The sequence below is a fragment of the Tachysurus fulvidraco genome, chromosome 1 (assembly GCF_022655615.1).
Source record: "Tachysurus fulvidraco isolate hzauxx_2018 chromosome 1, HZAU_PFXX_2.0, whole genome shotgun sequence".
Classification (NCBI taxonomy): Eukaryota; Metazoa; Chordata; class Actinopteri; order Siluriformes; family Bagridae; genus Tachysurus; species Tachysurus fulvidraco.
The window spans coordinates 49,714,378-49,729,311 of NC_062518.1; the positions used below are offsets into that span (position 1 = coordinate 49,714,378).

Consider the following 14,934-nt stretch of genomic DNA (forward strand, 5'->3'; position numbering starts at 1 on the left):
GATGACTCGCGCGGCGACCGGCGCGAGACGCGCGCGCCGCGATGACGCGTCGGATACCGCGAGCGACGCGCGCGAGACGCGCGCTCGGACGCGGCGCGTCCACGCTTCGCTCCTCGATACCGTAGGAGCGCTCTCCGCTATACTCTCTCGATAATCGCTCGCGACTGCGCTCTGCTGAGACTCTCTCGTGACGCGCGCTCTGAGACGCGCGCTAGACGCTCGTAGGACTCGATGACTCTCTCTCTACTACTGCTCTCTATCTCTCTGTATACGCTCTCGAATCTGATGACCTCGCTAGAATGCGCGTCTATGACGCTGTCGAGTGGTCTATACTCGCGCTATACTCTACTCTCTATACTCTCTCGATACGAGCGCTAGACTCCTCTCCGCGAGACTCTCGTCGAGAACTCTCTCTAGACTCTACTCTCGCTCTACTCTCTCTCTAGCTACTCTGCGGAGAGACGTCGCGCGTTGACGCTCGCGAGACTGGACTCTCGTCGAGACGCGCGCTAGACGCGACGCGCCGATGAGCGCTCGTAGACTCTCTCTATTACTCTCTCTCTCTATACTCTCTCGATTACGTCTCTGTATTACTGCTACTCTCTCTGACTCCGCTCTCTTACTCTCTCTCTACTCTCTTGCCTCATACGCTCTCTCTACTCTCTATCCTCTATTACTTCTCTCGCGACTCTCTCGATACTCTCTCCTCTATACTCTCTGCGCTATCGTCTCTTCTACTCTCTATACTCTCGTCCTTAGACTACTCGCTCTACGCTCGAACGAAGCGCGGACTCTCTCTGCGACGCTTCCGGTTCTACTCGCGTCCTCAGCCTCTCGTCCTCGTGACTCGCGCTCGACGCGCGCCGCGCTACGCGCGCTCAGCTTACTCTCTCTCATACGCGTCTAGACCTTCTCCGCGGTACTGGTGCGCGAGGACGCGCCCGAGAGACGAGTGCGCCGCTGATACGCGCTCCGCGGGACTGCTCTCCGCTAGACGCGCGCGCGGGACTCGCGCCTGAGTACTCTCGCCGCCGGGACGCGCGCCGCGAGACGCGCGCGCGGTGAGCGTCTCTTAGTACTCGCGTTTCGGTACGCGAGCCGCTATAACGCGCTCCTCGGGAACGCGCGCCGGCTATGCGCGCGCCGCTGGACCGCGCGCCGCGAAGAGCGCGCGAGAGAGGCGCGCCGAGACTCGCGCAGGACGCGCGCGCGACGCGGCGCGACGCGCGCGCACGCGCGCGCTGACGCGCGCGCGACGCGCGCGCGCGGACGCGCGCGGACGCGCGCGAGACGGCGCGCCGCGAGACGCGCGCCGCGAGAACGCGCGCGCGCGCGCGCCGGACGCGCGCGCGACGAGCGGAGAGACGCGCGGGACGCGCGCCCGCGCGCGCCGCCGACCGCGGCGCGACGCGCGGGGACGCGCGCGCGAGAAGCGCGCGCGCGACGCGCGCCGCGAGAGAGCGCGAACGGCGCCGCGATACAGCCCGCGAGACGCGCGCCGCGGGAAGCGCGACGGAGAAGGCTCCGCCAGACAGTAGCGCTAGAGAAGGCGCGCCGCGAGAAGGCGCGCCGAGAGCGCGCCTCCACTCTCTCCTCCATACATTCTCTCCTCCATACTTTCTCTCTTCTTTACTCTTTCCTTCATACTCTCCACACTCTCTAACCCCTGCCCCCCCCCCTCCCCCAGGCGTCTTCACTGTACGAGGAACTTTATCCACATGCACCTGTTCGTGTCCTTCATGCTACGAGCACTTAGCATCTTTGTTAAAGACGTTGTTCTGTATTCGGGATCCAACCTCGAGGAGACTCAGCGGATCACATTCGAGGATCTGAAATCCATCACCGAGGCTCCGCCCATTGAGAAGTCCAAGTTTGTATGTATCTAATACAGTACTGATTATATCACTGAGTGTTAAATCTGCAGTTTCCTCTTATAAGCTACGGCTGTGCTCAAAAGTTTTCATACCTGCAAAGAAATTGTTAATCATTGCTATTTATGTGGAAAATATGACAGATAATGCAAAATGATATTGTTTTATTTAATGATCGTGGTCACATGACGTCATTAATTATCGCATAGGTGTTTGACTTCTTTTTAAGACCTAATGAGAACTAAACAGCCTGAGCAAAAGTTTACATCCCCTTGAATGTTTGGGCACATTATGAACACACAGGTCGACACACGGAGCTTTAAATGTCTATTAAACGGACGTTTCCACACTTGTGACTCGTTGTAATCGTAATTAGTGTCTGTACATAAATAGTCAGTGAGTTGGCTGGATTCTGCACCATGGGGAAGATGAAAGATCTGCCAATGGACCTGCGTAATAAAGTAGAGGAACTTTATAAAGCAGGAAAAGGATATAAAAGGATCTCAACACATTAAATTGCCAGTCAGTGCTGTTGTTAAACCCTGATAAAGAGCTGGAAAGTAAGAGATTCTGTTGATACTACGCCAGGTAGGTCAGGTAGAGCGAGAAAACATCCACAAACTAGTGCCAGAAGAATTGTTCAGGACACAAACACAAAGAAAAACCCACAAACACCATGGAGAGAAATACAGGCTGCTCTGGAGCACAATAAGGAGGGACTTGAACACAAATGACCTGCATGGTCGAGTTACCAGGAGAAAGATGTTACTGCTCCCATGCCACAAAAAGACCCTCCTTCAGTACACCAGGCAGAAACTAGACAAGAGTCATGTGGAGCGATGACACCACAACTGAACTTTATAGTCACAACCATAAACACTGTGAGATGCTTCTCATCCACACTGTAAAGCATGGTGGTGGATCTCTGATGTGTCGAGGCTGTTTGAGCTCCAGGGGCACAGTTAGGGCAGTTAGGAGAAACCGATGGTAAGACGAATGCAGCATGTTATCAGAAAACAATATTCTACAGCTGCACATGAGACGCTCTCAGATGTCCCAACATGACAGTGACACAAAGGTTGACCGTCCAATCGGTACACAGCAGTAAAAGGTGAAGGTTTTGGAGGCCATCAATATCATTCAACCACTTTGGGGAGATCTCGAATGTGCAGTTTGCACAAGACAAACAAAATAATTACAGGAATGGAGGCATTTAGACAAAAAAATGGGCAGCTCAACTAACTAAGGGGGCAACACTCCATAGTAAGAAGTAAAGGTATGCAAACGTTTGAGCACGACTGCATTAGAAACTGGTAGTTTTATTTTATTCCCTGTCCTTTTTTCCATTTTCCCTCCTTTTCTGCAAACTGATGAGTTTTTCTGTAGGCACTTAAATGTCGTAGCTAAAAGCTGGTGTACTTCACCTAACGGTTGGGGTTCACTTCCCACTCCGCTCTCTCTGACCTTTTGTTCTGGAACATATTGTTGTACCACACTGCCCCTGGGGTGATGAAAGTTTATCTTAGATGGTGTGTGTGTGTGTGTGTGTGTGTGTGTGTGTGTGTGTGTGTGTGTGTGTGTAGAAATTATGTTCCCTGTTGGATGAAGAGAAGAACTATGTAGAAATGATTAAATACTCATTGTTGGATTATTTGCAGATGAAACTCATTTTTTTTGTATTATTCATTTCTTTGTTGTTGTTGTTGACGTTGTTGTTGTTGTTGTTGTTGTTGTTGACGTTGTTGTTGTTGTTGTCGTTGTCGTTGAAGATCGGCTGTAAGATCACAGTTACACTCTTCCTGTACTTCCTTGCGACAAATTATTACTGGATCCTGGTGGAAGGCCTTTACCTCCACAGCCTTATCTTCATGACCTTCTTCTCTGACAGGAAGTACCTCTGGGGCTTTACTGTCATTGGCTGGGGTAAGTAATGGGGTGGAGTCACATACACAGGAACTGTTCTGATTGGTTACAGAGACATTTAGGTGGTAAATGAGTTCAGTGCTGTGCGTTACAGCTGATATAAACTCAGCATTCACACCTTTTTATGTAATATAATTGTATACCAGTTATCTCTAATCTATCTTGCTCTCTTCAATGTTCTTGTCCTAGATGAGGAAGTGTGTTCTGTATTGTTTTTGATGACACTTTAATTAACACTCTGATCCAATTAGCTCCTACTATTAGAACATGATGAGATATGTATAAGAATGTTTCCCAGGTGAAAAAGAGGGGCATTAGAGTAATTACCTGTGCGTCACTATGCTTCTGAGCTCTTTTATTACCTGTGAATTGCAGGGAAATGCTCCAGGGGGTGTGGGGGGCTGTGTCATAAGCTTAACATGACATGACAGGAATAAGCTCCGACAACCTGACAGTTTGTGTATTATGGGATGTTTGTATTTGGACCTCACTGCGCCTGCATTGTACACACTGTGCGAAGTGTGTGTGTGTGTGCACAGCGCATACAATGTGGATGCAGTGGAGTCGCCTCACATCAGTGATACATCCTGATACATCAATGATACACTGATACGTGTCATGTTGTTACACTCGTCTCACTATAATGCACTCGCATCTGATATGGCTACACTCGTATCTCATACTGTTACACTCGTATCTCATACTGTTACACTCGCATCTGATATGGCTACACTCGTATCTCATACTGTTACACTCGTATCTCATACTGTTACACTCACATCTCACACTGTTACACTCGCATCTCACACTGTTACACTCGTATCTCATACTGTTACACTCACATCTCACACTGTTACACTCGTATCTCATACTGTTACACTCGTATCTCATACTGTTACACTCGCATCTCACACTGTTACACTCGTATCTCATACTGTTACACTCACATCTCACACTGTTACACTCGTATCTCATACTGTTACACTCGTATCTCATACTGTTACACTCGTATCTCATACTGTTACACTCGTATCTCATACTGTTACACTCGTATCTCACACTGTTACACTCGTATCTCATACTGTTACACTCGTATCTCATACTGTTACACTCATATCTCATACTGTTACACTCGTAGCTCATACTGTTACACTCGTATCTCATACTGTTACACTCGTATCTCATACTGTTACACTCGTATCTCACACTGTTACACACACATCTCATACTGTTACACTCGTATCTCACACTGTTACACTCGTATCTCATACTGTTACACTCACATCTCACACTGTTACACTCGTATCTCACACTGTTACACTCGTATCTCATACTGTTACACTCGTATCTCATACTGTTACACTCGTATCTCACACTGTTACACACACATCTCATACTGTTACACTCGTATCTCACACTGTTACACTCGTATCTCACACTGTTACACTCACATCTCACACTGTTACACTCGTATCTCATACTGTTACACTCGTATCTCATACTGTTACACTCGTATCTCACACTGTTACACTCGTATCTCATACTGTTACACTCGTATCTCATACTGTTACACTCGTATCTCACACTGTTACACACACATCTCATACTGTTACACTCGTATCTCACACTGTTACACTCGTATCTCACACTGTTACACTCGTATCTCATACTGTTACACTCGTATCTCACACTGTTACACTCGTATCTCATACTGTTACACTCGTATCTCATACTGTTACACTCGTATCTCATACTGTTACACTCGTATCTCACACTGTTACACACACATCTCATACTGTTACACTCGTATCTCATACTGTTACACTCGTATCGCATACTGTTACACTCGTATCTCATACTGTTACACTCGCATCTCATACTGTTACACTCGTATCTCATACTGTTACACTCGCATCTGATATGGCTACACTCGTATCTCATACTGTTACACTCGTATCTCATACTGTTACACTCGCATCTGATATGGCTACACTCGTATCTCATACTGTTACACTCGTATCTCATACTGTTACACTCACATCTCACACTGTTACACTCGCATCTGATATGGCTACACTCGTATCTCATACTGTTACACTCGTATCTCACACTGTTACACACACATCTCATACTGTTACACTCGTATCTCACACTGTTACACACACATCTCATACTGTTACACTCGTATCTCATACTGTTACACTCGTATCTCATACTGTTACACTCGCATCTCATACTGTTACACTCGTATCTCACACTGTTACACTCGTATCTCATACTGTTACACTCGTATCTCATACTGTTACACTCGCATCTGATATGGCTACACTCGTATCTCATACTGTTACACTCGTATCTCATACTGTTACACTCGCATCTGATATGGCTACACTCGTATCTCACACTGTTACACACACATCTCACACTGTTACACTCGTATCTCATACTGTTACACTCGTATCTCATACTGTTACACTCATGTCTCATACTGTTACACTCGTATCTCATACTGTTACACTCGTATCTCACACTGTTACACACACATATCATACTGTTACACTCGTATCTCACACTGTTACACTCGTATCTCACACTGTTACACACACATCTCATACTGTTACACTCGTATCTCATACTGTTACACTCGTATCTCATACTGTTACACTCGCATCTCATACTGTTACACTCGTATCTCACACTGTTACACTCGTATCTCATACTGTTACACTCGTATCTCATACTGTTACACTCGCATCTGATATGGCTACACTCGTATCTCATACTGTTACACTCGTATCTCATACTGTTACACTCGCATCTGATATGGCTACACTCGTATCTCATACTGTTACACTCGTATCTCACACTGTTACACTCGTATCTCACACTGTTACACACACATCTCATACTGTTACACTCGTATCTCATACTGTTACACTCACATCTCACACTGTTACACTCGTATCTCATACTGTTACACTCGTATCTCATACTGTTACACTCACATCTCACACTGTTACACACACATCTCACACTGTTACACTCGTATCTCATACTGTTACACTCGTATCTCACACTGTTACACTCGTATCTCATACTGTTACACACACACTGTCACACACACATCTCACACTGTTACACTCGTCTCACTATAATGCACTCGCATCTCACACTGTTACACTCACACTGTTACACTCGTCTCACTATAATGCACTCGCATCTCACACTGTTACACTCACACTGTTACACACACATCTCACACTGTTACACACACATCTCACACTGTTACACTCACACTGTTACACACACATCTCACACTGTTACACTCACACTGTTACACACACATCTCACACTGTTACACACACATCTCACACTGTTACACACACACTGTTACACACACATCTCACACTGTTACACACACATCTCACACTGTTACACACACACTGTTACACACACATCTCACACTGTTACACACACATCTCACACTGTTACACACACACTGTTACACACACATCTCACACTGTTACACACACATCTCACACTGTTACACTCACACTGTTACACACACATCTCACACTGTTACACACACATCTCACACTGTTACACTCACACTGTTACACACACATCTCACACTGTTACACACACACTGTTACACACACATCTCACACTGTTACACACACACTGTTACACACACATCTCACACTGTTACACACACATCTCACACTGTTACACACACACTGTTACACACACATCTCACACTGTTACACACACACTGTTACACACACATCTCACACTGTTACATTATTATCTAGGCTGAGATGGATGTATGTAAAGTATGTAGTATGAAGTATGTAATATGTATGTAATAATTAATGTATCGAAGGATACACACTCTGCACACACACACACACACACACACACACACACACACACACACACACACACACACACACTACCTTAATTTATTCATTCATTTTTTATTATTGCTACTTTGAGTCCCAGTTGATTGACTCTCACTCTCCTGCGTTCTAGGCGTCCCTGCAATGTTCGTCGCTGTTTGGGCGAGTGTTCGGGCGACACTCGCTGACACAGAGTGAGCACACACACACACACACACACACACACACACACACACACACACACACACACACACACACACACAAACTATTTACTGCTAGAAATAAGTATGGTCTGTCAATCACAGTGGTGTTAAGGTGATGACCTGTGTTTTGAGGACTCGTGTGTGTGTGTGTGTGTGTGTGTGTGTGTGTGTGTGTGTGTGCTCCTGTGTGTGTATGTGTGCTCCTGTGTGTGTGCTCCTGTGTGTATGCGTGCTTGTGTTTGTGTGCGTGTGTGTGTGATACAGGTGCTGGGACCTGAGTGCTGGTAATATGAAATGGATTGTGCAGATCCCAATTCTAACAGCCATCGCGGTGATTTTTACACACACACACACACACACACACACACACACACACACACACACACACACAGACACACAGACACACAAACTCACACACACACACACACACACACACACACACACACACACACAAACTCACACACACACACACACACACACACACACACACACACACACACACTCACACACACACAAACTCACACACACACAAACTCACACACACACACACACACACACACACACACACACAGACACACACACACTTCTGACCAATCAGAATGCAGTATTGAGAGTGGTGTATTATTACTGTAACTGTAGAAGTGTGACATTTCACCACAGATGAATGTATAATGATGGAGGGAATAATTTATCAGCCTTGATTGTTTTTTTTTTTAAAGATTAATTTCCTGCTCTTCTTGAACATCATCCGAGTTTTGGCTACGAAGCTAAGAGAAAGTAACGCGGGTCGCTGTGACAGCAGGCAGCAGTACAGGTGAGAGACGTTCCTCACAGTCAGCTGAACATCTTCCACTTTCTTCTCTTTCCTCCAATCAGCTCTGATGTACAGCAGCAGTGTAGCACTGAGCTACTTCTTCTGCCTGCGGTCTTCACATCACTGCTGCTGTTCCCTTTATAGAGACATTCTCAATATCCGTCTAATAATAATCAGAATGATAGATAGATAGATAGATAGATAGATAGATAGATAGATAGATAGATAGATAGATAGATAGATAGATAGATAGATAGATAGATAGAAATATTTGAGGAACAAAGTGAGGGAAAACATTGGATGAGAGAGAAGGGGAGAAAGAAAGAGTGGAAGAAAGGAAAACAGATATGGAGAGAAAGAGAGAGAGAGAGAGCGAGAGAGAGAGAGAGAGAGAGAGAGAGAGAGAGAGAGAGAGAGAGAGAGAGAGAGGAAGGCAGAAAATTGTAGAAAGCTGTAAAGCTGAAAGGAATGACAGACAGACAGACAGACAGACAGACAGACAGACAGACAGACAGATGATAGATAGATAGATAGATAGATAGATAGATAGATAGATAGATAGATAGATAGATAGATAGATAGATAGATTATTATTGTTTAATAAACTTGCGCTCTTCTGTTTTTATTTTTATTTAGATTGATTGATAAATGTTTAAATAAGTAATAAAATATTTATTTTAAATTCAGATTTTTTTTACCTAAATTATAGTAATGAATAAATCCCACTTTTACTTTGTTTGTTAAATGAGTTTTAAAGTTTTTTTCTTTTTTTTTCATAATTTTTTGTTTGTTTAAAAGTTTGATTTTGTTTAAATAATGTTAATGTTAATAACGTTAATGACCTAATTAGACCATGTCATATATTGTGTTGATTTATTTGCAGCTCATTTATGAAATATTACTCATTTTTTAATTGATTGAGTTTTTATTGTTGTTATTTTGGCCATGCCATGATGAAGATTACGATGAAGACGATGATGATGATTGTTATTGTTGTTGTTGTTGTTTGTGCACAGGAAGCTGCTGAAGTCGACTCTGGTGTTGATGCCGCTGTTTGGCGTTCACTACATCGTGTTCATGGCCATGCCGTACACCGAGGTGTCTGGAGTTCCCTGGCAGATTCAGATGCACTGCGAGATGCTCATTAACTCCTTCCAGGTATTGATCGTTTATGTAAAACCCCCATTTATCTCCATCAGGCTCGAGAAGGACGACACGTACACGCAAAGAGGTCAACTGGAGATTCACTTGTAATCCGAGTCCAAGGCAGTTTTCATGAAATAATTAAAGACAGACTTTGCTCACGTCCTGAAACCTGTAGAAACAGCAGCTTGTACACTTTATACAGTTTGTCCAATGGACGAAGGGAGGAAGGGTTTCCTGTGTCGCTTTGTATCCATCCAGGACATCATGGAGCATGTGGAAGATGTTGTCTGAGATGCTCAGTAGCTTAGACAACATCCATCCAACTCCACTCCCACAACATCACCGGCCTTAAGGAAGAGTTTGTTCGGTCTGTTTACATCAGCTACTCTCACCTCCATCACTGTCTCACTCAGTAGAGTAGGACAAATGTTAAAGCCACTGGAGAAGTCAAAAAGCATGACTCCAGGTGAGTGTAGGCTCGGGTCAGCAGGTAGGTGATGGCGTCCTCAACTCCCAGGTGGGGCTGGTAGGTGAACTAAAGGGGGTCTGTGAATGACCTAACCATGGGCCTGAGCTCCTCCAGCACTAGTCTCTCTAAGGTTTCCATAATATGGGGTGTTAACGCCACAGGCCTGTAGTACTTGGGGTAACTGGGCTGTGAGGTCTGTGGAAAAGGGACAAAGCAGGAAGTCTTCCATAACAGAGGGACCTTCTGCAATCTCAGGCCCATGGTGAAGACATGGTGAAGTACAGCACAGAACTCGGGGGCACAGGTTTTGAATACCCCGGGGTAGATCTTCTCAGGACCTGCAGCCTTGCTGGACTGAAAGGTCCTCAGCTGTCTTCTGACACGGTCAGGTGTGGACAGGGTGTGGAGCTGTAACGAAGGGGAGGGGTGAAGGGGGTGAAGGTTGTAGGCAGGCAGGTCTGTGATGATTAGTAAGTGTAGAGAGTCGTGTGGCTGATGATGATGATGATGATGATGATGACAATGATGATGATGATGATGATGATGGGCCTGTGGGGATGTGTAAGGACATCATCATATCTGTAGAAGAACAGATTAAGTTTGTTGGCCCTATCTACACCACCATCAATACCTCCACTGTTGGACATTTATAAACCTGTGATGGTCCTCATGCCACTCTACACCTCCCTTAGAATGTTCTGTTGGATCTACACCTTTCTACTGTAGGTGTCTTTGGCTTCATTAAGTATTGCTTTCAGTTTCCTTTGTGCTTTCTTCATTCTTCATGTTTGCATACATTAAGTGAAGGTTCCTCTCCTCTCTGGGCAGACACTTCACATATTTTGTCCATAGTGGTGCGGTTAAAGTCACCTGAGATGATGGATATCTGGTCATGTGAATAACGCTGAGATGGCTGAAGGTGTAATGTAAATAACGACATGTATAATCTCTCTGGGCAGATGATAAGGCCGGAGTCCCACAGCTAACAGTTAGATGTCCGGACATCATACCTGCTTTTGCTTTTTAGCTGTAATATGGATAGGATTGCACCATCTGTCCCCTATCTCCTTTACTCTTACCACCACTCATGATGCCATCCCAGTCACCCGGAACAGCCCGAAAGCCCTCGATGCTTTGATCCGGTATGTCCTTGTGCCACCATGTCTCATAACTCCAGAAGGAACCGAATGGGGAACGTTTATTAAAACTCTCCCCATCTGCAGAGGGCGCAGTATCTAAAAGGCTTACCGAAGGTTAGAGGAAGAGGGTTTCCTCCATAAAGGGTTGGGGTTTCCTCTCCTTCGAAATGGGGATAATTAAAGAAAAACTGTTCCAGCACAACATGACACTGTGTTCTGTTAATGTCTGGAAAATGTAAGTTAAGCCCCGCCCCTTTTTTATTCACAGACATTTCTTTTTTCTCATTGTAGGGTTTCTTCGTTGCGATTATTTACTGCTTCTGTAACGGAGAGGTAAGATCATCTCCTTCACCTCCATTATCTCCTTCACCTCCTTCATCTCCTTCACCTCCATTATCTCCTTCACTTCCCCCATCTCCTTAATTTACCTCCTTCACCTCCTTCACCTCCTTCATCTCCTTCATCTCCTTCACCTCCATTATCTCCTTCACTTCATCCATCTCCTTAACGTACCTAATTTACCTCCTTTACCCCCTTCACCCCCAGGTGGAGTTTAATGCTAAAGCTATTGTATTTTTGTGTCTAGGTCCAGGCGGAGATTAAGAAGTCATGGAGTCGGAGGACGCTGGCGTTGGACTTTAAACGTAAAGCACGCAGCGGAAGCAGCACGTACAGCTACGGCCCGATGGTTTCTCACACCAGCGTGACTAATGTGACATCGAGGCAGCGTGATGTCAGCATGAGGCTCACACCCGCTAACAATAACGTTAGCACCAATGGGCACCGGAACCTTCCGGGCTACGTGAAGAACGGCTCTGTATCGGACCAGTCCATCCCTTCTTCTGCTCAGGAACTCCACGTGCAGGAGGACGAACCGTCCAAGATGGCGACGGAGGAAAAACCCACCCCATTAGTCGAGGAGGAGCGGGAAACGGTCATGTGACCTGTTGAATGTTACAAAGAACCTCAGGATCAATCAGGCTCTCAGAGGAGTTTGCTAGCATTGCTAAATAAGCTAAAAGCCTAGCGTCTACGGGCTAACGAAGGGGCTCCGGAGCAGCAGCGGGATTCAGAGGACGATGTTCACGCTGCTGTCGGATGAAGAAGATATTTAATGTGTAAAATATTGTATAGATATATCGTGTATAGTGAAAGGTGTGACTTCATGGAGTGTTTGTTTTTCAGAATCAGGTGTTTTTCCACCCTTCTGTAATTATTATTGACCTCCTCATGTATTACAGAAAACTGCTCTTTTTGTCGTAGCTAAAAGTTTTGAAGGAACTGAAAACAACCTTTCGTAATTTTTGCAGTAAACGTTCAGGTCGCTGTGGATTTCTTCATGAGCTTCTCACACAGAAATAGTTACTCAGACTCACACCACGACATAAATTAAGACAAATCTTTTACAAAACGTAAAAAAAAAACACACGACCTTCTCGAACTACCCGTCTATTCTATTGAGTTAGCAAAAGACCGATTGGAAACTGTAACGCATTCATACGGATGAATTCAATTTTTTGTTTGTTTGTTTTAGAAAATTTTCGATTTTTGGAGTTTGTTGATTTTTGGAGTGTTTATTTTTATCCCCTTGAGCAGAAACTCTAATTCATTTTGAAAACACGTCAGGTCTATTTATTTATTTGTTTTTTTTTTTACTTTAAATGTATTTGTAAAAGTCTAAAATGCGTAAACTCGTTCAACTCTATTCATGTAAGTCAAAATGTTTACAAAACTAAATAAATAAATAAATAAATAAAACAGAAAAATGTTTGTGTTGTGAGCGAAAAAAGCGCTAAAGTTTCTGGAATGTGATGTCGGCTCGATCCTTTTTGTTTGTTTGTTTGTTTGTTCGTTTTAACCGCGATACTTTAACGTCTTTAAAGCTCAAGCTGAACGTATTCCTTAGCTAGCTGTCCGAGCATGTTAGCTATCTGAGCTAACTCTATACCTGAAAGATTTTTCATATTGGTTAAGCGACAAAAAAAAAAAAAAAAAGTTATTTTATTTAATTTACTGAAAAAAATTTTTACTTTTAAAAAATATTCATTCGATCACATCGTAACTTCAGAAAAAAATTTCTAGAAATTTTTAGAAAGAATTTCAATCAGGAATTTATTCCATTATTAACAAAAGTGTTGCTTTAAAAAAATATGTTTTTGTGTATATATATATATTTTTTTTTTTTTCAGAGAAGTTAGAAGTTATTTTACAAAGAAAATGTCAAATGTTGAAATGTATGTATGTAAAACATTCATCTGGGTGCTTTTGCTTTGTAAATGTTTGGCTTTTATCTTATCGTTGGTTCTCCGTGTTGTTACTGATGTGTTATATAGTAAAATTCATTGTAAAAAAAATCTCACTTAAGTATAAGCACCTTATGTGTTTCCTCACGTGTCTGAATATCCACAAATGTTCAGACAAAGCCGAAGGGGCGATCACGATCCTCTTCATCATCATCATCATCACAAACCCCCATGAAAGACAGTATGAAAAAAATGTAGATTTTATATATGAATCGACTCGTCTAGAAATGAAGGCTGTAAATATTTATGAAGATATCGATTTCATAGTAAGTTATTACATCAGAATTTGTGTGTGTGTGTGTGTGTGTGTGTGTGTGTGTGTGTGTGTGTGTGTGTGTGTGTGTGTTGTAACTGTAAACACTGTAAAGTTTTCAGAGGACTCTACTATTGTGTTATTTTGTATTGTGTTATTATTTTTTTGTGAAGCAGAAATAAATAATAAACCTAAAGATGTAGACGATGTGACTCATTGTGGATGACGTCATCTGTAATCGAAATGTTTAGCTGATTATAACTAGATTTATTTTTATGGATATTGTAAGATGGATGAGTTCACATGTTCTCCCCGTGCCTCGGGGGTTTCCTCCGGGTACTCCGGTTTCCTCCCCCGGTACAAAGACATGCATGGTAGGTTGATTGGCATCTCTGGAAAATTGTCCGTAGTGTGTGTGTGTGTGTGAATGAGAGTGTGTGTGTGCCCTGTGATGAGTTGGCACTCCGTCCAGGGTGTATCCTGCCTCGATGCCCGATGACGCCTGAGATAGGCACAGGCTCCCCGTGACCCGAGAAGTTCGGATAAGCGGTAGAAGATGAATGAATGAATGAATGAATGAATGAATGTAAGATGGATATTTTAAGGTTTGCATTAGCTGCCCTTTATAAAAAATAAACAAATTTAAGTTAAGAACTAAATGTAATGAAAAAGACTGACGTTAGCTGGATGCTAAATGTGCTGTCGATTAACCCACATATCCTACAACAGTGTTTTCACTTCAGCACAGTCCAGTGGAGGAAGAGGAGGAGGAGGAGGAGGAGGAGGAGCAATAACAGCAGTTAGCATGTGGTTGTACATTTTGACCAGTAGGTGGCACTGGCATGGGAATTTGTTGAATAGCTTCATATTATGGACCTGAAGATGTGAGATCCAGTGATGGCTTTTAAATTTTA

The 14,934-nt window shown here is 43.9% G+C and overlaps 1 protein-coding gene across 1 annotated transcript in view; it reads left to right on the forward strand.

Moving 5' to 3' along the window:
• Nucleotides 1-14,190, forward strand: part of LOC125141390 (parathyroid hormone/parathyroid hormone-related peptide receptor-like) — a 28,523-nt gene extending 14,333 nt beyond the window's left edge. The window contains exons 6-13 of the mRNA XM_047814647.1: nt 1,688-1,874; nt 3,641-3,794; nt 7,827-7,887; nt 8,161-8,227; nt 8,616-8,710; nt 9,727-9,868; nt 11,756-11,797; nt 12,051-14,190. Coding sequence (XP_047670603.1) covers nt 1,688-1,874; nt 3,641-3,794; nt 7,827-7,887; nt 8,161-8,227; nt 8,616-8,710; nt 9,727-9,868; nt 11,756-11,797; nt 12,051-12,407 — 1,105 coding nt within the window. The 3' untranslated portion in view covers nt 12,408-14,190. The remainder of the gene's footprint in view (nt 1-1,687; nt 1,875-3,640; nt 3,795-7,826; nt 7,888-8,160; nt 8,228-8,615; nt 8,711-9,726; nt 9,869-11,755; nt 11,798-12,050) is intronic.
• Nucleotides 14,191-14,934: the final 744 nt, after the last annotated feature.